This window comes from Sciurus carolinensis, chromosome 3 (genome assembly GCF_902686445.1).
Source record: "Sciurus carolinensis chromosome 3, mSciCar1.2, whole genome shotgun sequence".
NCBI classification, from domain to species: Eukaryota; Metazoa; Chordata; class Mammalia; order Rodentia; family Sciuridae; genus Sciurus; species Sciurus carolinensis.
Genome location: NC_062215.1, coordinates 6107067 through 6129672, shown reverse-complemented (window position 1 = coordinate 6129672; position 22606 = coordinate 6107067). Strand labels below are relative to the sequence as shown.

Sequence of the window (22606 nt, the reverse complement as noted above, 5' to 3'; positions counted from 1 at the left end):
TCCCTCCCTTTCTGGGTGTTTTGTGCCCCGACCCTGAGGATTTCTCTTAATTGCACTTAACAGCCTGCCCCCACCCCCACAGGACAGGGGTCTTTGTCTTCCTGTCTCTGCCAAGTGGGGACCCTGGATGCCAAAGAACCTTACTCGCGTGTGCTTTAGCGCAAGCCGTATCTCCAGTATCTGGAACAGTGATTAGCACAGAAATATGTATGAGTTTGTGTAGCAGAAAGTACAAGGACTCGCTCCTCCCAGGTGGATAGGGAGTGGGGTCCCCTCTGAATGTGGCTTTGGCAGAGGTGACCCATGGGAAGTTGACTGTCCAGGCTGGTAATCTGTTGGGAGAAGGAATGAATATCTACAGAGGGAAACGTACCCACAGGTCAGCTCCCGGGTAGGTGGACAGACCCGCTGGGATTCCGTGGCAGTTAGACTCACCCAGAAGTGCTCAGATCTGAACCCAGGACCTCCACAACACCTCCTGAGACCTGAAAGCACCTGCCCTAGCCCCTCCCATCAGGCAAGGGCCAGCCAGCCCCAGGCAGTTCTGGAGCTGACCTCAGTCCTCAGAGGATAAGCCCCTGACTCTACAGACTTCCCTCTGTACGTCGCCGAGTCCTTTGTATTTTTCCTTCTTTGTTGTACTTTCCCCCAATTTAATACTGAAGCCTTTTTAAAAATAAAGTGTGGCGGGCAAGGACAGCAGTATTTTCAGCAGGAGGCCCTTGGAAAGGGGGACCCTGAGGGAGAGAGAGGGATGAGGGGAAGGTGACTTTGATTCCTTCCCTGGTGGTCTTCCTCATGAATTCCTACAGCTTCTTCCTTCAGTTCTTCATAAGAGGCAAGTTTCTTTACCAGTTCCATGTTTCAAGGGACTTACAAGCCAACCAATTCTGATCACACACACATGGGCTCCTTAAAATTTGCCCATGACTTTCACGTGATAAGGTTTTGCCTGTTCCCCACAGTTCTGGAAGGATGGTATCTCCCAATTTATTTTATTTTTTAATTTAATTCATCCTCCCTATTTAACCAATGAACTGATCTGCTGACTCCTGTTACTAAATGGTAGACCTAGAGCTCAAATCCAAAACATCCCCTTCAAATCCAATAATCTTTTGTCCACATCAAAGGTTCTTAGGGGGAAGAAGCCCTCTTCTCCTTCCCTATCCTACCCCACCTTTGAATTTCTTCCCCTACCCCAGCAACATGCTAGAAGTTTTGAGGAGATATGTATAATTTTAAAGGCATATTCAATATTAGTATACAATATTGGTATTATCAATTTATAAGGAGAAGCCCACCAATGTTATGATGTTTATGAGGAACTTCCTGGTACCAACAGTTTCCTCTCCAGACCCTGCTGCTCCCTGGACATCTAAAGTGCACTGTGAGGGGACAAAGTTTCCATCCCTGGCACCATAAAAAAATAAATAAAACAAAGGAAGGGTGCTGTGGCACATGCCTGTAATTACAGCTACTGGGGAGGCCAAGGCAGGAGGATCTCAAGTTTGAGGCCAACCTGGGCAACCTAGCAAAACCCTGTTGCAAAATAAAAAAGAGCCAGGGGTGTAGCTTGGTGAAGAAGAAGAAGAAGAAGAAAGAGGAGGAGGGGGAAGAGGAGGTTGGAAGCACCTGTGAGTGCCAGCCAGCAACAGAGCATGAGGGAGGCTCAGAGGAGGCAGAAGGCCCTGTGGGGTGGAGCTAGCAAGCAACCTCCCAGGAGAGAGGTAGACTTGATTTAGAGCAGACTAACCCTGGGGGAGAACTAAGAGAACAAGATATTCTAGATCCTCAAGGCAGTGAACAGGAGTAGAATCTGGGAGATCAGCTGGAAAGACAAGGAAGGCAGCAGAGACAGGCTGAGACCAGGGGCTGGAGGTGTCTCCAATGGCAGATGGGGAAGTGGGGCTGGCCCTGAAGACATGGGGAGCCCTAGCAGGTTTTAGAGCAGGGGAGTGATTTGTGTAGTGTGGTGTTTAGGTTTGTCTGGCACAACAGAGAAGTCCCTGGAATGAGGAAGGCAAATTTGAAGTTTTTTAGTACCCTGAAACAGAAAGGTACCGAGGTAGTAGATGGCAGAGGCAGCAGCTATGAAGTGTATGATGGGGACATAAAAGAAGGAAGATTTGAGCAGACCATTCCCCAAGGAAAAGGCACAGATGCCAAGAAGCACGTGCAAAGACGCAAATGCAAATGAAAGCCCCAATAAGGCCGGGTGCAGTGGCCACACCTATAATCCCAGTGGCTCTGGAGGCTGAGGCAGGAGGATCTCGAGTTCAAAGCCAGCCTCAGCAACTTAGCAAGACCCTGTCTCAAAATAAAATATAAAAAAGGGCTTTGGATCTGGCTCAGTGGTTAAGCACCCCTGGATTCAATCCTCATACCAAAATAAATAAATAAATAAAAAATTCAATAAGCTAGCCCTTCAGACCCACTGGGACGGCTAAAATGAAATAAATGGCAAAACAAAGTGCCTGGCTGGGGAGCAGCTGGCCTCTCATCCGTTGCTGATGAGAGGATGAAGTGGCACAATGCTTTGGAAAACAGCCTGACAGTTTCTTATAAAGTTAACTATCCACCTGCCTCATGACCCAGCAATCAGCTCCCAGGCATTTGCCCAGTAGTGGTGGACACACACGCCCAACACAAAGTCGGCGGTGGAATGATGGAATGACTGTTGCAGCATTATTTATCAGAGCCAAGCTGGAAACACTGTCCACGGGGGAATGAATAAATGGGCCATGATGCATTCACATAACGTGTATGATAAAACAGAGCAACAAGTCTAGGCCACGATGCAGATGGCCTGAGAGGTGCCAGGGAAGAAGCCAGACACAAAGCCTGCTTACCCTGGGGGTCCATTCATAGGAGGCTCAGGGATAGGCAAACCCAACACACAGCAATAGAAACCAAATCAGTGGTTGCCAGCGGGCAGCGGGTGGCCGACACTTAATGCAAAGGAGACTCCCTGAGAAGAGGACAATGCTCCATATCTTGATTATGGTGGGGCACAAACTCTTACCAAAAGTCATCCAGGGGCTGGGGCTGGGGCTAGAGCGCTTGCCTAGCACATGTGAGGCACTGGGTTCGATCCTCAGCACCACCTAAAAATAAATAAATAAAATAAAGGTTAAAAAAGTTATCCACCTGCACACTTAAAATAGGTTAATATTATGTCTAACTATATATTATATCAGTTAATATAATATCAGTTAATATTATATCTAACTATACCTCAATAAAGCTGATTAAGTAAAAATAAAACAGCAAGGAAGGTTTTCTTTTGAAATAGGAAGAGCTTTATTGGAGGTGGATGCATGGGTACCCGAGGTATGTACTCAGAAAGGCAGAGAAACATAAAACATTTCATGGCAGCTGTACCCAAACAGGCAAAAACCAGGGACAACTCACACATCCACCATCAGTAGAACAGATAAGTAAGACACGGGGTATGCAACACCCTGGAATACTATACAGCCTAAACCTAGAGTACAACAAGATAAACCTGGCATATTGGGCTGGGGATGTAGCTCAGTTGGTAGAGCACTTGCCTCCCAAAAGAGCAGAGTGGAGGGTTTTGTTTACATAAAGTTCGAAACCGGACAACCCCAGAGCTGGGGATGCAGCTTATAGTGGAGCATGTGCGTAGCATGCACCAGGCCCCCAGCTTCATGCCTCAGCAAACAACCCGGCAAAACTAATTAGTGACTAATTCCAATGACTTGAAGTCAGGATGTCTGCTGCTGATCAAGGGTAGTGACTAGAAAGGGACAGGATGGGGTTTTGGGGGCTGCCAAATATTTTGTTCCTTGTTCTGGATGTTTATTACCCTTGAATGTATTTGGTTTGTAAAAAGTCACCAAACTCTATTGCTGGGTGCATTTTTCTGTAGGCATATTTTAATGAAAATTTTTTGTTGTTGTTAAGATTGTGTTTGGGATGGAACCCTAGGACCTTGCACATGCTAGGTGAGCTCTCTACCATTAAGCTACACCCCCAGTCTAAATTTATTTTTTATTTATTTATTTTTTTTGGTGATCCTGAGGATTGAACCCAGGGGCTTTCTACCACTGAGCTATACCCCAAGCCCTTTTAGTTTGTTTTAAAACAGGGTCTGGCTGAGTTGCCCACACTGGCCTCAAACTTGTAATCTTCCTGCCTCAGCCTCCCTAGTCTCTGGGATCGAACACATACACCACTGTACCTGGCCACGATTTTATTTTTGAAAAACAAAATTTTAAAAAATAAAATTATTTTAGTAGTATGAACCAGAGGTATAAATCATAAACCCAGCACAAAGAAGCACAGGGAGTGCCAGCTATGCCTGTGTGGACGGCAGAGAGGCTTGCCTCTGTCCCCGTCCAAAGGCTACCTGTCTGAACAGGACTTGGCATGTGAAGGTCATGGCTGGGCTTTGAAGTCAAGGCCCTTACTAGCTGTATGACCTTGGAGGAGTTACTCAATCTTTCTGAGCCTCAGTATTATGTATACTAAAGAACAAGCACTTAAAGGCGTGAGATGAGTATCAATAGGAATTGTATTATTTTACACCTATATCCCAATAGATTGTTGTGCACACACCCACACCCCTTTGGAGGCCCGGCCAAAGGCTGTGATCCTTGCTACTTTTAACAAACAAAAGTTTGTTTAGTCAGGGGTGCAGCTCAGGGATGGAGCACTTGCCTAGCACATGTTAGGCTCTGGGTTCCACCATTCACACTGCAAAGAAAAGGCCTTTTAAACCTCAGACTGAAGTAATCAGCTTGGTCTTTGAAGTTCTAAGTTCCCAAGTTCCAGCTTCATCTCCAACTACTCTAATACTCCACTGACAGATCACCCACCTCTGACCCTTGGACAGGTACTGCCCTTTCTCACCTGTAGGTATTTATTCCCAGGTTAACTGAGGCTAATTGTTTCTACTCGCACCCAACTCTGAACCCTACTCATCTTCTGGGCTTCTGGAAAATTTGACCATCACTACAAAACTTTTCCAATGTTCTCATGTATTTTGCTCATTCAATCTGTCATATTGAACATCTACTATATGTCAAGCATTTGGGCTTTCAGTATCTTTTTCCTTCTCTGACTTCAAGTCATTTGCCAGTTAGTATTAGGCATCAATGGTCACATACTGCCTGGCAATAAGCCCTCTCAGATGCTGTGATCCAGCCATAGAAGTCAAGGGGTTCCTTTTGCATGTATTAGCCAGGATAAGTAACTCTAGCTGTTGTAACAAACATCCCCAGGTTTTCAGTGGCTAAACACAATACAAGGTAATTTCTTTTCTTTTCTTTCTTTCTTTGTTTCTCTTCTTCTTCTTCTTCTTTTTTTAACGTAGTGCTAGGGATCAAACCCAGGGCCTTCAGCATACTAGACAAGTGTTCTACATCTGAGCTATATCCCCATCCCTCTTTTTCTTGTTTTCCCTCCTCCTTTTTTTCCCAGCATTGAAGGTTGAACGCAGAGCCCCACATACGTTCTCTACCACTGGCCTACATCCCCAGCTCCCAGGGTACTTTCTTCCTCAAGTCAGTGCAATATGGGTCAAGGGGCTTTCCTCCAGGAGGTTCAGATCCTTTCCAACTTGCAGTGACTCCATCTTCAACACTAAGCCACCATGGTTGCTATGGTAGTGGAAGGGAGAAGGTGAAAATGTAGTTTGAGCCCCAGAACTGGAAGAGGCACACCTCACTTCCATTCTCACGCCATCAGCCAAAACCCAGGCAGGTAGCTTCAACCGAACCACGGAAAACTTGGAATGGTGGGCTTCCTGTGAGCTTCCTGAGGTGAGGAGCCTGCGCCCACCTTTCCTTGTGTTTCCCTGAACCTCTTCTATAATTTGCAGCCTGCCTGTCTCCAACCAATACTCAGTCGCATGGCTGGCCCCAACACCCTGTCTTAGACCCAGTCAGTGCCCAATATTGACCAGCCAGCAGGCAGGCAAAACAGGCTTCCCAGAGAAGAAGCTCACAGAGATCAAGTTCTGCCTGATTTTGGCCAAGGAGGCTTCCCTTGAGCCTCTCACAGGGCTTGGCCCATGGTAGGTGTTCAGCAGGCATTCGGTGAACGTGCGAATGGATGGATCCAAGGGAAGAGGGAAAACAGAAACAGGCTCGAGGGACTGAAGGGGAGCAAAGCCTTTTTAAAAACATTAGATGGAGAGATGTGGTCCAAACCCTGACCAGCAAGCCTTTCCAATCCACCTGAGTGGGGAGGTGGCACCCTCCTCCCAGCTCCAGTGGACTGGGTGTCTCTGGACCCACCTAGGCGGGAGGAAGAGTGGACGATCCAGGGCTCTCCCTGCCCGGGGCCCTCTGGAGATCCCCATCCCAGGGCAGCGATGATTCCCCTCCGCTGTGATTTGGATCTTTATGTGCTGGGTTTGTCAGGTTAATTATTGCTGTGGCTGGGGTGCGGGGGGAAGGAGCCCTGCCCTGGCCCTGGGCCTGGAGGGGGATCTTGAGAGCTGGACTGGCATGAAGCCCTGGGCTGGGGGCCGGTGCAGGGCGGGTTAGGGAAGGAAGCGCCTCCCACCACCAATTTCTGTGCCCTAAGCTTAGTTGGCTGTGTCTCTGCCCCTTCCTTGTCCCCTACCCATTTGTGCCACCCCCCAAAACTGGACCCAGTGAGGCCCAGCAGCTCCTAGAGGCAACTGGCATTATTCACAGGGGTGGGGCTGGGTGAGCTGGGAGAGAAATAGCCTGGCCCATGGCTCAGATCCTGGGCAGCTGAGGGTGGGACTGGCACCCCGAGCTCCCCTGGCTCCAGCAGGACAGGGCCGCATCCACGGCATCTCAGCATCAGCCTGGCCTTCGGGAACCCTGGCCCTGGCCCACGTGCTGTCTGCCTCCAGCAAGCCTTCCCAAGCGGCCAGCTGTTCTGCAGGGAGAAGCCAGGTGAGTGATGGCTTGGGAAGGGGGAAGGGAGGCGGGAATGAGAGAGGGAGCAGGGCCGAGCTGGCAGGACTCTGTCTCCCGTGGCTGCAAGGGTGTCGGCCTTTCCCTGCCTGACAGGAAAGGAAACTGAGGCCCAGGGAATGTCTCCAGTTACGTGGCAACCTCGGGCTGGAGCTGTTGGCAGCACAGACTCCTGCTGGTGAGATTTTCCAGGTCCCTTCACATGCTTCAGGGCAGCACCACTGCCCATGAGGTCCACCAGCCTAAAGAGTGTGTGTTGGGCCAGGCACAGTGACGTGCCTGTAACCAGTGGCTCGGGAGGCTGAGGCAGGAGGATGGCAAGTTCCAGGCTGGACTCAGTTACTTAGTGAGGCCCTAAGCAACTTAGCAAGACTTGTCTCAAACTAAAAAAATAATAAAAAAGGGCTGGGGATGTGGCTCTGTGGTTGAGTAACCCTGGGTTTAATCCCTCGCACCAAAAAAAGAGAGAGAGAGACAGAGAACGTGTGTTGGGTCTGGTGGGGCCAGTGCCTGGGGTAAGGAAAGTGAGGGCTATAATTTTGGGGCAGGATAGAGGCAAATTAAGGACAGCATCTGGAGCCAGGATCTGGACCCAGACACTTGGGTCTCAGTCGTTGTGTGACCTTAGGTAGGTTGCTTAACCACTCTGAGCCTTGGTTTTGTGAGAGGGTGAGTTGGAGTAGATGAGGATGATGCTAGCCCCCTTGCTGGGTCCTTAGAAAGAGCAGTAGGGCAACCTTTTTGTGACCATCAGTGACAACGCAGGCACCTATTCCAGTGAGATACCATTATCGCCGCTGCTGCTTCTCATGCTGTTGTGATAATGTGATTATGGCATTATTGTCCTATTGTCAAATTGGCACTTTTTTGTGTGTATCACTGGGGATTGAATTCAGGGGCACTCTACCAACTGAGCCACCTCCCTAGCCCTTTTTTTAAAATAAAAATATTTTTAGTAGTAGATGGACACGATACCTTTATTTAATTAATTAGTGTATTTATTTATATGCGGTGCTGAGAATCAAACCCAGTGCCTCACACATGCTAGGCAAGTGCTCTACCACTGAGCCACAACCCCAGCCCCATTGGCCCTTTTTCTTTTATTTGAAACAGAGTCTTAGCTGCCCAGACTGGCCTTGAACTGGCGATCTTCCTGTCTTGACGTGATTTAAATCTAGCCTATATTGGCATTGAAGATGATGCTAATGAGTGGTTTCCATTTCCTGCCAGGGAGCACACACACACTCCCTCGGTTCCCCTCTCCTTGCCCATGTTTTCCTGTGGGGGCGGGTGTAGAGGGCTGGGGTTCAGGAGCGTGAGGACACTACCCAGCTCTGCTCTGTAGTACTGGGCAGCACAGAGATTGTGGTAGCCCCAGGAAGGTGAGTTTGGGGACAACTCAGCATGTCGGTCTCCCTGCCACTGTCACAGTGATGCCAGGCCTGGCTGATGCCCGTGAGCCTTCCGACCCCCAGGCCCTGGCTTCTAGGCCCCTGGGCTGGTCCTCCACCTGCTGGGTGCTGGGGCCTGAGCTAAGTGCTTCACATTTTCCTCACAGCTGGGCTGCAGTGTGGGTGTGATTTCCTCCATTTCAGGGGGTACACAGACTCAGAAAGGGGAATCCACCTCCCAGGAAGTGCCAGAGCTGTGCCTCCTGGGTGGACGCCCAGCCCAGGCAGAGGATCCGTCCACACTCCAGGTGCCCTGAAAGTCGACTTGTCCCTCCCCCACCCCTGCCTTCTGCAGCACGGACCTTCTCTCCTCCTCCCACCCCTCCTCCAGGGCTGGAGCCCCCAACAGGCCAGTCGCCCAAAGAGAGGTTGGGGGAAGTTTTGGGGGAACCCCAGGATTCAGGATGAGGAAAGGGCACGATGGAGGCAGGGTGGCCAAAGGTTTCAACTTTCCAGTCTGAAGTAGGTGGGGCCCTAAAAATAGATGGAGGCAGGAGGAGGAGTTTAAAAATAGATTCCAGAGGGAGTGATGGAATACACACACACACACACACACACACACACACAAAGTGATGGAAGGAACACACACACAAAGTGATGGAACACACACACACAAAGTGATGAAATACACACACACACACAAAGTGATGGAACACACACACACAAATTGATGAAATACACACACACAAAGTGATGGAACACACACACACACAAAGTGATGGAAGGAACACACACACACAAAGTGATGAAATACACACACAAAAGTGATGGAACACACACACACAGAGTAATGGAACACACACACACACACACATTTCCCTCCAGGGAAACACGGCACTGAAGAGACAGCTGAGCCCAGACACAGAGACACACACAGAGGGAAAGCTCACAGACAACCACAACCTTCCAGGACAGCTCTGGATCCACTCTGCCCACCTCCCCAGGACATGGCAGTGCTCAAATGCCATGATGAGACAGGGCGTGGCGGGGGCAGCCTGCTCAGGATGGAGTTCTAACTCCCTGCTTCCCAGTGGTGTGGGCCTGGGCACGGTTTACAAACATCTGTTTGCCTCGGTTTCCTCAGATGAAAACAGACGTAACGATGGTGCCTCCTACAGGAAGCTGTGCTGGAGGCCGAGGGCGTGACCCCGGTGAGGCATCTGGGCACAATGAGGGTGGCTCTCACTAGCAATGGGAGGCCAGACCCGGTGCTGCACACCTGCCATGTGCCAAGTCTCACCCCATCAGGAAGGCAGCTTGATGTCCGTTTTGCAGAATTAAGTTACACACTTCAACCAAGGTCAGAGCTGTGCCGCAGCAGATCTGAGACATGAGCCCAGCTTTGAGACCATTGCCCATGGAGCCCGGGCATTACCTCGTTGCTCTGCATACTGGGTTCCCTGGGGCACGATGGGTTCCCCAGGAATGCCCCCCTAGGTTGCCAAGGTGTAAGACTTGGGTAGGGAAAGGAGGAGGCTCTTGAAGGAGAGGCTGGGCCGCAGATTCCAGCTCAACCAGAGACAGAGCCAGGGACAGGGCGAGGAACAGGGAGTCTGAGCAAGTGGGAGACAGATGACAGAAAGATGCCCAGAGAGACAGAGACCCGGAGAGAAGAGACACATTTGAACGGGGAGAGAGGAGGGAAGAAAAGAGGACAGCCTCAGTCACAGGGGAAATGGAACGGAAAGGCAGACAGAGGAAATGCTCCTGTTGGTTTCCTCTCCCATCTCAGCAGGCTGGATTTGTTCTCCCAAATAGCACCCTACTGTCCTGCCTGTGGCCCCACAGTCCTTTCCGCCCTCTCTCAGTCCAGCGCCCCAGGTGGACTGTGGGTCAGACCATGTACTTGGACCTTAAAGCTGCCAGGGTCCCCTGTCCCACCTCAGGTTGAGCCTGGCACCTGCCCAGGACCAGCACACCCAGGTTGAGGACACTCAAGATCAAAGACAACCCCACCACAGGCACAGGAGCATGGGGGCATGGCAGCATGTGGCCAGAAGCAGATTTCAGTATCAGGAAGTCTCCCTTTGAGGCCTGGGAGCTCTGAGAACAACCAGGGCAAATCCCATCATTGCTCTGAGCTTCTGTTTACCCATCTGTAAAATTGGGACAATCATGACAATATACTCCTTGCTCTCTAGATAAGGGTTATGGTTTTACTGTGAGAGTTAATCATATACGGTACTTAATATAAGCACCCCAACATATTATAAAGTCTCAATAATTGATCATAAAATCTTGAAAGCCTCACCCTGGGGACAGAAGTGTCTTAAGTGACCCTGTCAGGGAACCTGAATGTTCCTTAACAGAATATCACACAGCCTCTCTGATTATCTCTTCATCTATGAAGTGGGCTAACACTTGACCTCACCTGCCTGCCTCACGGGGCAGGAGAAACATCCAATAAACATCTGATAACATCAGATAGCGACATATCAAGGTGACACCCCCTCCAGAAAAGATGCCCAGCTCCTTGGGCACCCAGGAACATCTCTGGCACTCCCTGGAGTCCTCCCACTGGCCAGGGGACCACCCTTGACAGGGGCCCATTCCCTAGCCACTGACAAGGTTGTCTACGCCCCCTGCTGGTCTGGGGCAGATGCTGCCGGAGTGGCTCCAGGAGCCAGGGTGGTGTTGGGAGTGTGGGGGGTTATTCCCACAGGAGGGTCTGAAGGGGAGGACTGCTCCCTGGGACATCAAGGACCCACCTACTGACAATGGCCCAGTATCAGTGATGAACTGATGTGTGCTAAAGCTCAGGGGTATGCTAAGTGCTCTGTAAGCATAATCATTTCACCCTCCTCTAACCTATGTGGTTAATACCATTATTAGAATACCTATTTACATATGAGGAAACAGACTCAGAGAGTAAATTACCCGAAGCCACACAGCTAGAGGGGGGTGGGCCAGTGTGGGGCCCAGATCTGGCTGCCCCTTGAAGCCTGCCACCTTCTCATGTGGGCTGACCTCAGAGGAGGGGAGAGAAGCATGTACTGTGGGGTAGCATTCTGTCTAGGGCTGGTCATTGGGAACCTGGGGACAGGCCTTGGGAACCACTCGAGGCCTCAGGAGAATTTGCACTATTTGCCCAAGTGGCTCTGTATGAACTTTGGCCAGCCCCTTCCCTCTGGACCTCAGTTGGCTTATCTGTGAAAATGGGAGGGTTGGGCCACATACCGTGGCAGCTCCTCCTGCCCATGATTCATTCCACCACCCCCACCTCCATCAAATAGGTAATCTCATTTATGATACTAGCTTCACAGCAGCCTAACCAAAGCTTCCTAACCCAGGTCCCTGGACCTCTGGGGATTCTTTGCCTTCTGTGAGCAAAACTGAATAGGAGTGTAGGTGTGCTCACTGTGTGCCTTCCAGGAAAAGTCCATGTTGCTAGCCAGGCACGATGGCACCCGCCTGTCATCCCAGCAACTTGGAAGGCTGGAAGGCTGAGGCAGGAGGATCGCAAATTCTAAGCCAACCTCAGCAAATTAGCGTGGCCTTAAGCAACTTAGCAAGACCCTGTCTCTAAACAAATAAATAGATAAGAGCTCAGTGGTTAAGCCCCCAGGTTCGATCCCCTATGCAAAAAAAAAAAAAAAAAAAAAAAAAAAAAAATTCTATGTCGTTACCATGTTGTTACCAGATTCCAATACCAAAAGGCTAAGAACCACTGAGTTTTGCAAACTTTTAGAATTTCTCTATCCTCGAGCTATATTTTTAGATGAACGAGTCAAGCCAGTTAACTCCCAGCTCAAGGAAGTTGAGTGTAAAATGCTTCCCTTTGCTGTGTTAAAGGTCCCTGGGTCTTTTGGAGCTGGACCTGCTACAGGTGCCCCAGGCTTCCACCCTCGAGCCACATTGGCCATGGAGACCCCTGTCCCCAGTGCTTCTGTTTAGTCTTTGCCTGGACACCGAGCTCAGATCTGCTCTGACTGGTTCCAGGGAGACTTCCTCACCACCACGTCCTCCCCTGGATGGCCACAGGGAGGACTGACAGGTCTTTTGGCAGGTAGGTGCAGTGACAAGAATGGCCAGCAGGGGTCGCAAGGCAGCCGCACCCCTTGGGCCGGGGGAAGGTGGGTGGTGGACCAGATGGTGTCTTGCTGGCTCCCTGGGCAACCTGGGTGAGAGGAATGTGTGGCAGCAGTTGGGAGACTTGGGTTCTGGACTCCCCTTGCGCTCCATGGGGCTCAGTTTTTCCATCTGTAAGGTGAGGAGAGGTGGCCCAGAACCTATGCATGATTGCTAGGAGGAAGGGGTGACCTTGAGCTCCTCTTGGCAGAGGCATCCTTAGGAAATGGAACAGATGACCCCAGACTTGATCCAGAAAGCAGAGTCCCCTAGCCACCCACTTAAAGGGAAGACTTGCCCCCGGGAAGTCTCCAAGGGCTCTGAACAGTCACCACAAGAGCCCCCTAGGGTGCTGAGGGAAATGCAGTCCCTGCTGGAGGCTTCCCAGGGGTGAGGGCCCAGAGCCCCCCATGTAAGGCTTCTCTGGAAGAGCTCAGACAGGCCTGTTGAGAAGAGGGACCACGCATTCCTGCCCTCGGGCCTGGAATCAGGGCTGGACCTGGACCTTCCCCCTTGCTCAGCTGCTGAGGGAACCTGCTGGCCCAGTTCCTCACCCTCTCTGTTCACCAGCTCCTGATTCTGGGCTCTGCTAGCAGAGCAGGGCAAAGTCTGGGGGATACAGGAGGTGATCATGCTGAGAAGCAGGCCCAGTCCTCACAGGCCCCGGAAGACCCTCTCCCACCCCAGCCTCTCACTCTCCTTGCCCGTCCCTCTCCCATTTAGTCCCCTCATGACTAAAGAAGTGGACACAAGTATGACAAACAGAACTTTCTCTACAAAAGTTATAATGAGCCTGAGGGAAGGGTCTGTGTACAGTGGTGGGAATCAGAGCCCGGCCCGCCTCAGTGCAGGGGGAGCTGAGAGGGGCTGAGGCAGTAAACGGACAGGGATCAGGTGAGGAAGGCAGCACCTGGGGCTCAGAGAAGATGAGTCGGCACTTGGGGTGGCCCCAGGCCCAGGCCCAGACAACAGGGAGAGGAGCCAGGGAGAGCTCGGGATGGTTGTGACAGGCAGCCAGGTCCTTCGGGTCTTGCAGTGGGAAAGGGTCGCCTCCTTTGCATCCCCAGCTCGGGGCATGTTTGTACATGGGGCCACACACAGACAGACCAGACGGGTCTTTGGGGGTCCTCTTCTCCTGCCACAGCCGAGGAGGCCCTGGGAGGAGCTCCAGCAGGGGCTGCTCTCAAGCTGGGGACAGATAAGGAGTCCACTGCCGACGAGGGGGAAGGGTGCCTCTGCACTAGGCATGGAAACACACACATGTGGCTCCTGAGGGACTCTCCCATACCTGTGAGTCTCCCATACCTGTGGTCTGGCTGGAGAGCTCTAAGGACATGCTCTGAGGACCCTCTGGGCTGGCCTTTCCCCTGCCTCAGCACCATCACAGAGCTGGCACAGATGGTGAGTTCTTGTTTCCTTGTGATCCATGAAGAATCACACAGCAGGCCAGATGCTTCCAGGCCTCCAGAGAAACCCACAACCCTCAAAACACACGCATGCACACACACATGCACACACAGTCCTAGTGGCCTGGACACGATCAGCAGTTTAGATTATCACATTCTCCAGGGTCACCCTCATAGAACTTCCCCATGCTGGGCCTGACACCTGGCTGTGCCCAGGCCCTGCCCATATGGGCCCCTGGGAGACTCTGAGGCTGCTGGCAGATGCCATTCTGTAGCCAGTGGGTGCCCACCAGGCCTGGGGGCCATAATACTGCAGCCTGCTGCTCTAGCACCTAATACCTAGCATTCTGACCCTCTGGGCCCCGGGTGTGTGGGGGGTGTAAAAGGCTGCACAGCAAAGAAGCGGGAGGCTGGAGGAGGTCAGGCCCCAGCTCACCCCAGCCTGGCTCTTTTGCTCCACCCACAGCCAGTGGTGAAAGACATGGGGCTGGCCTTTAGGGGGATGAGGTGGGGACTGAAAGGCAGGGCATTTGGCTGAAGAGTGTGGCTGGGGAACTTCCCCTCTGGGGCACATGTGGGGAGGGAGGCTGCCCAAACTCTTCCCTTCATAAAATGTAGTAATCAGCAAGTCTTCGTGGCCTGAGGGGACAGGGAGGATGGGTAGGAAAGACAGCATGGTGAGACGGGTCACGTCCCCTGCTTGCCCCCTTCCTCCAGCTCTGATGTTTTGTAGTCTTTGCGGGACAAGCAGACCCTGCTCTCCTTCAGGGGCTGGCCACAAATCCACATGTACTTCTCAAGGTTGCTCAGAGAGGGGCAGCTCTGGGGCTCTGGGACCCTCAGCACTGGGACTCAGGGGTGTTCTGTTGCCCCTCAGGCCGCCTCCAGGCCACACCCTTGCTTCGAGGTATGGACAGGCTTTCAAGGGAGTTGACCCACATGGTCTTGCTCCTGGGGAAGGGGCTACAGGGCTGGCAATTGTGAGGACCTCGGGCCCCACCGCGGGTTGTGGCAACTTGCAATTCATTTTGGTCAGAGGAGAGGAGTCCCTGGTTATCTGTGGAGGAAGAGACAGAAAGAAATACACCTTAGGCAACAGCCTTCAAAGATATCATCTCCAGCCAGAACCAACCACTTTGATGACTTAATCTCCCTTCTCTGGACAGGATGGTCAGGGATGGGGGACATTGGCCTCCCCATTCACCAAACTGTAAACCAGACTGCCTCCCACACCCACTCCTGCCCCAAACATTCAAGGTCACAGTATCAGGGGCAAGTATTTTCAGGCTTAGGGGATGCTGTGGGGGAGGGAAAAGGCAGGGGCCAGTCTACAAGAGGACCCGTGTGGTGGCAGCCCTGGGCAGCTGTGATGGTTGCTGTGGGTCATTGGGTGCATTTGCTCTTGCTCCAGGCTGCAGGCTGCAGACCTTGCAGACAACAAATAAAACATCTGCCTTGAGGTTGGGCAGTTGACCTGTTAGTGCCACAGGGAACAGGGATCAAGCCCAGCTCTGCCTGGAGCAGCAGTGGCGGGGGTGAGGGAGCTATTACCTAACCCTCTGAGCCTCCTCTGCTCATCCTTTGTACCACGGGGATGGTATAGCCACCACACAAAGGCACTCAGGCCTCAATGAGGACTTGCCCAAGAGCCCATCCCAGAACCTGGAAGGTGGGAGGGCTCAAAAACCTCCTCTCTGTGATTGTCATGACTATGCTGTGGCATCGAAAGGAAGATGCCCATTTACCCACGTTTTGATATTTCCAGAGTCTAGGTGCCTTTTATATCAGCTGCGATATGAAAGCCTCGGGTAATCAATAAATTGGCAGCAGCTTCTGGTGGTAAATAAAATAGTGGGACCTCTTTTAACGGCAGCTTAGATTTTATGAAATGCGGGGTGCTTTTCTCCCATGGAAAGGCGGACCCTTTCTCCCTCCCCAGGGGCCTTCCAACCCGGGTCCCTCTCCGCCGCCACCCCACGGACACTCACAACTCTGTGTCTTCTAGGGCTGGTGGGCGCTCCAGCGCCTGCCTCCGCCTCCGCACCGCCCCCAGGATCTTCTTGCGCGGCCCCAGCGGGACACTGATGCTGCGGAGGTCGAGGTCAGAGCACAGCATTAGCGCCTCCAGGTCGATCTTCTCTTGCCGCAGGAGGGCGGCAAAGTCCTCCATGTGTAGGGAGGCCAGGAAGGTCTCCAGCGGGCTCGTCTCGGGCTCCAGGTCCTCGTCCAGGCCCAAGTCCAGCTCGTCCCAGGGCAGCTCCTCCCCGCAGCTGCGGTCCTGCAGGCTGTTGGCACTGCCCAGGCTGTCATCGTCCAGGCTCGGGGAGCTATGCAGCCGACCCCGCGGCGTGCCTGCCCCGTCCAGGCCCCCGTCCTCGCGGCCCAGCCCGTGCAGCCCGCTGCTTAGGTAGTTTCTGCGGAACACCATGGTGCCCAGGCCGGGGCGAGTAAACAGGGAGTCGTGACCTGAGTCGGTGCTGACCTCCGAGTGGGCAGGCTCGGCCGCCAGCGTGGCACGGGAGATGCTGTCCTCGTCCGAGAGGAACATGTCCCGGAGCGGGGCGCGACCCCACTCCTTGGGGTTGGCGTAGGTGCCCTGGCGCACGAACATCACGTCGCTGCCTAGTTGTAAGCCTGAGAGGGAGCGGACGCTCTTGCGGCCGTCCTCCGAGACCTTAAAGGTGCCCTCGCCGCCCTGTTTGCGCCGCTCCAACTTCTTCTGGATCTTGGTCTTGCCCTTAGCGGTGCCGTGCAGTGTGGCCTGCGAGTAGGGCAGGTGGTTGCCCAGCGTCAGGTGCTGCAGCCGGCGGCTCAAGGTGCTGGACGTGAGACTGGAGAAGCTGAGCGTGTCTGAGCGCTCCGCCAGCTCTCGCCGGTAGCGCCGTTCCATGCGCTCGTGGTGCTTGCGCTGCATCTTGGCGCACTCCCGGATGCGTCGCTCAGCCTCGCGAAAGGCCTTGTCCTTCAGCTTGCCCACCAGCTTCGGGTTGAGGCTGCTCTGCTTGGCCGCTATGGAGTCCAGATAGCGCACGCACTCCATGTGACCTTTCATGGCAGCCATGTCCAGCGGCGTGTGGTAGTCGTTGTCTAGGCACCAGATGTTGGCCCCAAAGGACACCAGGAAGGACAGGCAGTGAAGGTGGCCATTGGAAGCTGCCAGATGCAGGGGTGTGTTGCCCCAGATGTCACACTTGTCTGGGTCACCGCTGCAGGGAGATCACGTGGGGAGGAATGATAAGCCATAGCAAGCTGGGGCATACAGTACGCTAAGGCTGGAGGTAAAGGAAATGGGGGACCGGGCCGAGGAAGGGAGGGCCCCCAGCCTCGAGGAGCTTCCTCACAGGCACACCAGGCGCAAAGGAACCCGTGGACCTGAGACCTCTCTCTCCACTGACGTCAGGAGACCTGCTGGCCTGAGACCTAAGAGAAAATGGCCTGCCATGCAAGGGGCGGGGCGACGGAGAAGGCGGGGCTGGGGCGGGGCCTTCCCCAACCGAGGGCTGGGAATCTCAGGGGATAAATATTTGATGCCCAGAGAGAAAGGAGTGAATTATTCATGGGCTCAGCGGGGAGCTGGCCCAGAGAGGTGGTGGGCCAGGGCAGAGTCTGGGTCTCTAGGCAGGTGCAATGGGGAGTGCGGCTGCACGTTGGGGAATGACGGTGAAAGAGGAAAAGAGGGTAGTGTGTGCTGGGCCCGAGGCTGGGTGAGTGTGTGAGGGTGTGTGCTTGCGTGCAGTGGGTACTGCCATGTCTGCAGGGAGCAGGGCCAGGCCTGGCAACGTGAGTGTTAGAGCAGGTGTCGGGCCTTGGCCTGGACCAGGAGGGGACTATGGGGGCAGCCAGGACTGGAGAGGAGGAGGAGGAGGGTCTGCAGCCTGGCAGGTTTGCCCTTCCTTACTCAGGCTGTCCATCTTTGGGAGCCCTGTGAGGCTGACTGGCTTGGCCTGTGCAGGGATCCCAGCAGCTCCTTCCAGCACCCTCCATGTCGGACTATTCTCCCAGAGGCCATCCTTTGGCTCCTTCAGAATTCTTGCCTCTCTGGGGCCTAGTATGGGGCCCCTGCCCCACACTAATGAGGCCACGAGGTCACCCCTAGGTCTGGAGGAAGAATCACTCCCTTGTCTCAACATCTCCCCTCACACCCCCCTGCTCAGCTTCCCCACTGGGTGCCAAGTTCTGCAGGACAGCGTGAGGAGGGGCTGCTGGGCATCAGACCCACGCCCATCCAGCACCAAGCTTTGCCTCTGTGAGACTCGGGGGAGGTAGTACGCCTGCTTGCTCTCCAGTGCCCTTCAAGAGACACTCAGGTGCCTCTCTGAAGGAGGGTCAGGGGGCCAGTGTCCCTGTGTGCCCTCTGAGAGGGAGGAGCCAGGAAGTCATGACCTCTTGGAACATGCCTCAACTACCTAATCCCAGGGGCTGTTCCGCCTTGCTGCTAGGCCCAAGGAGCAGCCACAGAGGGATGGCAAGGGGTCCTTTCACCCACCACATGCTCAGGCCTCAGGTCTGGTGCACAGCACCAGGACCAACTCAGAACCCAGCCCTCTCCCCCAGCACCTGAAACACTCACATTAACCCTCCCTTCCAGCCCTTTTCCTGCCCAGGCCACCCTGGTGTCTAGGCCAATCTGACTTCAGCTTCCCCACTCACAACTCTTTAAAAAAATTTATCAACTGTTGATGAGTGGGGAGACTGTTCCCAGGTGTGTGATTTAGCCCTCCCCACCCCTGGCCAACACACTTGAGTGGGTTTGAGCCTGTATCCCCGGCCCTTCTACGTTGCCTGACCCTGGCATGCCGACTCTGTTCACACCACCCTCAGGACAACTCCAGACAGAGGATGGGAGACAGAAGCCCCTTCAGGATCAACACATTCATTGGTCAGCTGTGACTAAAGCAGGAAGGGTACAGAGCACATTAATGGGGTGGCTGAACCAGTGACATTTGGTACTAGGGACAGTGCCCATAAATCCCAGGAAGGGGCAGAGTGAAGAAGAGAGAAGGGTGAGACCCAGCCTGTGCAGAGCTGTGGGTGCTGGCTCCGAGAGCCTTTTGGCCCAGGGAATGGGGAGTGGGCAGCAAGGCCCCCCTTCCCAGCCCCCACTTCCCAGCCTTCTGAGTCTCAGACTTCTCTCAGATTCCCACTTTCCCTCTCACCCTTGCTTCCAGGCACAGCACCCACCCCCCAGCAGATCTCTTCCATATTTCCCTCTGCAGCACCCCCCTCCAACAATCATGGATCCTCAAATCCCAGTTCCTCCCCTTGTAGCCCCACAACCAGGTCACAAGTGTCACATGTCCCAGCTTATGTACCCCCCTCCACGTGTGTCTCCCCCACTCATACCAGGCTCCAAGGTTCCAACTTAAGAGTCCTCCTCTGTCCCCTGGGGAAGAAGGCAGTTCAGAGGAGGGGGCAAGCGATGCCTCGGAGTCTGGGGAGGCATCTCAGGGCCTGGTGCAGAGCTGGGGGCTCGTCCCCTTCCCTGCCTGCTGGAGGGCTACTCACCCGCGGCTCACGATGAGGCGCAGCGACTCCAGGTTTCCGTGGTAGGCAGCCCAGAGGGTGGGGGTCATGCCATCCTCGTCGGGGGCATTCAGCTCCTTCCGTGTGGCCTCCTTGAGGAGCTCCAGATAGCCATCCCGGGCAGCCCGGTGGTACTGGTCGTTCATGGCTCCCGGTTCCGACGGGGCGGGCAGGGGAAACGGGGAAATGCCCCCCGCGGGGGCGGGCAGCGGGGTTAGGACTGAGGCATGGGGTCAGAGGAGGGGGCCGGGCAGGGGCCGGGGCCACCAGCCCCCACTGCCGCAGATGGAGGGTGCGGAGCGCCAGAGCCGCGGCTACCCGGACATCTGAGCCGCTCACCCGCGGGCGGGGTGGGGGACCTCCCGCTGTCCAGGGAGCCGCCCCGGGCTTCCCCTGGGTCCTAAACGCCCTGCTTCTCAGAGCACAGGGGCAACCCACGTGAGTCCCCAACCTCACTCCAAAAGCGCCCACTACACTCGTGGACTCGTGAGGTCCAGTACGGAGATAGTGGCGGGGTCCGTCTTTTTAGAGCTCCAGTGCTGCGGCTCCTGATTTCTCCAACCGTCAAAGGAACGAGCAAAGGGCCGGGGAAGGCGAAGGCGGGGCAGAGGGGCAGTCCTTAACCCCGGGGCAGTGGGCCTAAAGGGAAATGAGGACTCACTGGACAAGACAGCTAGTAAGACGCAGCAGTCCTGGGGGCCAGCCCTTGAGCCGCGCTCCAGCAGAGGGCGCTAGAGGACTGGAAGCAGACCACGCACAGCGTGGGAATTTGGTACCCAAGCCCCAGACTTAAAAGCATCCAGTGGAGCAGTGGAGCCCAGCGGCGATAGAGGAAAAAGAACTTCGTTCATTGTGTGGGCAGGTGGGGAAGAGGGGGCTGGTGTCCCAATTTCGGGCAGAAACCAAGATCAAAGGTGTAGGGTGCACAGGATGGCATCAAAGTGTCGACGACCGGCACTTGGGGCGTCTGGGGGCTCTGAGTGGGCGCGATCACTGCACACAAGGTCGCAATGGGTGCGGTGGGAGGGATGCCATCTGAGTGTCTCAGTGGGAGGTCATGCCCAAGCCTGGCGGCGCCGTGATGACAGATAGGGGAGTTCTTAATCAGTAAATATAAATCTAGCCTTATCTGGCTCCCGCGCTCTCTTCCCTAAATTCAGTTTGCAGAAAAGATGGATCATGTGAGTGGGACTGAGAGGTTTATGGAGCTGAGCTCCCGCTGCTGTAAATCACCCTGTCCTCTTCGATATAAAGCACCCGTCCATCCCGGCGTGGGAGAGAGGAGACGCTCGCTGCCCCCTGACCCCCAGTTCCGCGTGGGCTCCTGGCCCAGTCAGGTGCGTGTTCCTGGACCAGTCAACTATGGGATTTTGGAAGTGGGGACCTTGGACGGAATCCAAGCGGTTACTGCCGCTTTTCTCTTTTCGGTGGAGCAGGAGAGGAACCGGTTCTGATTTTTCTCCTACCCCTTGTCCAGCGCTTGCTCCAGCGCTTTCAGCCCCCATCCTACGGGTTAGGAACTCACTGGCCTCCAAATCAAGGGATAAGATGAGGAAAGGACAGCTGTCAGGGTTGACCTGGAGTCCTGTTCACTCCTCCCCCGCAGTGACCCCTCCAACCTCCTCCAGTCTCCCCCATCATGTCTGAGGAGCTGACCTCAGTCCCCAAGGAGAGCCCGCCTGCGCCGCGGGCCAGCCCCCGCGAGGTGTGGAAGAAGGGCGGGCGCCTGCTGTCGGTGCTGCTGGCGGTGAACGTGCTGCTGCTCGCCAGCACGCTCATCAGTGGGGGTGCCTTCAACAAGGTGGCAGTGTATGACACCGACGTGTTTGCGCTGCTCACCGCCATGATGCTACTGACGGTACTCTGGATCCTCTTCTACCTCCTGCGCACTGTGCGCTGCCCCGACGCAGTGCCCTACCGCGACACTCATGCTGGCCCCATCTGGCTCCGAGGTACGTGAGGTGGTAGGGGACAGAGGTGGGGTGGGCACAGCGGGGAGATTTAGGCCGGGCTCTTGGAGCACCTGCAGAGTGTGCGCTGGTGTAGAGGGGGGAGAAATACCCTCTGGAGGACTGGATGTGGCTGAGGATGAGGCGAGCTACAGCGGAAGAAGAGGAGGGAGGGAAAGGGGACCTGAAAGAGGGATGAATAGCGGGATGGAAGAGGACTTCCTTCCCTTGCCCAAGGATTTGGAGAGAGGAGTTCACCAGAGAGTCCTTGATGGAGAGCAGGGGAAACAGAGGACAGCAGTAGCTGAATGAACCAGTCCAGGTCCCTGAAAGGGGGGCACAATAGGACATCCGCCCATCCACCCACTTAATCATGCACTCATCCTTCCATTTATTCACCCATTCATCCATTCATTGCCCTGGTCACCTGTTCCCCCAGTCATCCATCCATCCACCCAATCATCCAACCACTGACTGCACCCACTGGTCTAGCTGCCCATCCTCTGGGCCTATCCTCCACTCTAGAAGCCTTCTCTCCTGGCTCCCTGATTTGCCACCACCACCCCTCCACTGCCCCTGATTTGCAGGTGGGTTGGTGCTATTTGGAATCTGCACCCTTGTCATGGATGTCTTCAAGACCGGCTACTACTCCAGTTTCTTTGAGTGCCAGTCAGCCATCAAGATCCTGCACCCCCTCATCCAGGCTGTATTTGTCATTGTCCAGGTGGGTAGCAGGAGTGTCACTGGATATGATGAAAAGGAGCAAATGCTTGGCAAAGGTCAGGAGTCCTGAGTTCCAACTACCCCTGGCTTCCGCCCTGAGCAATTGAGTAACTGGAATAGGACCATAGCGGGGATCATGAGTCCAGGCATGTGTAATGAGGTAAGATCTAAATGTGAGCTCCTACTTAGGGGTGCTGCACTTTTATTTTAGCCTAAATGGTGCCAATTGTTAACACCTAGGAGGTGTGACTTGAGACACCAGCCCTATCTGCTAGAACCTGGCCTGCCCTCCTTGGGTGCCCGTAGAGGGCATCCATCTCGGCATGGCTGGTTTGTCCTTGGCCATATCTGCTATGTTGGGTATTTTGCTCAGGAGGTGGGGCATCCTATAACTGGATTTTTCAAACAAGTTCAATTTCTCTTTTTTTTTTTTTTCAATTTCTTTTTAAATTTATTGCACAAACACCATTTTGAAAGATAGATTGATTTGAGGTAGGACTGGTCTTACACAAGACCAGAAGAGACCCTACCCGTAACAGACCCTAAAGGCCACAGGGATGGTGCCCTCC

General features: G+C 54.1%; 2 protein-coding genes across 4 annotated transcripts in view; one reads left to right on the top strand and one right to left on the bottom strand.

Moving 5' to 3' along the window:
* Otop2 (otopetrin 2) overlaps positions 1 to 22606 on the top strand; it is a 31674-nt gene that overhangs the window by 2462 nt on the left and 6606 nt on the right. The window contains exons 2-4 of one of the 2 annotated variants that reach the window (XM_047546152.1): positions 20526 to 20702; positions 21167 to 21317; positions 21902 to 22038. In XM_047546152.1, coding sequence (XP_047402108.1) covers positions 20538 to 20702; positions 21167 to 21317; positions 21902 to 22038 — 453 coding nt within the window. In that variant the 5' untranslated portion in view covers positions 20526 to 20537. Of the gene's footprint in view, positions 1 to 20525; positions 20703 to 20971; positions 21318 to 21901; positions 22039 to 22606 lie in introns of those variants that run through there. The other variant, XM_047546153.1, reaches the window with a different exon arrangement.
* Ush1g (USH1 protein network component sans) lies at positions 13209 to 19673 on the bottom strand. Of its 2 annotated transcripts, XM_047546154.1 has the most exons (3): positions 19348 to 19673; positions 15831 to 17048; positions 13209 to 14899 (listed from the first exon to the last, which is right to left on the bottom strand). In XM_047546154.1, exons 1-3 carry the CDS (start codon positions 19509 to 19511, stop codon positions 14896 to 14898), a joined length of 1386 nt encoding a protein of 461 aa, XP_047402110.1. In that variant the 5' UTR covers positions 19512 to 19673; the 3' UTR covers positions 13209 to 14895. The 2 variants fall into 2 exon arrangements, with proteins under 2 accessions (XP_047402110.1, XP_047402111.1); XM_047546155.1 differs by lacking the exon at positions 13209 to 14899 and having other exon boundaries at positions 15827 to 17048.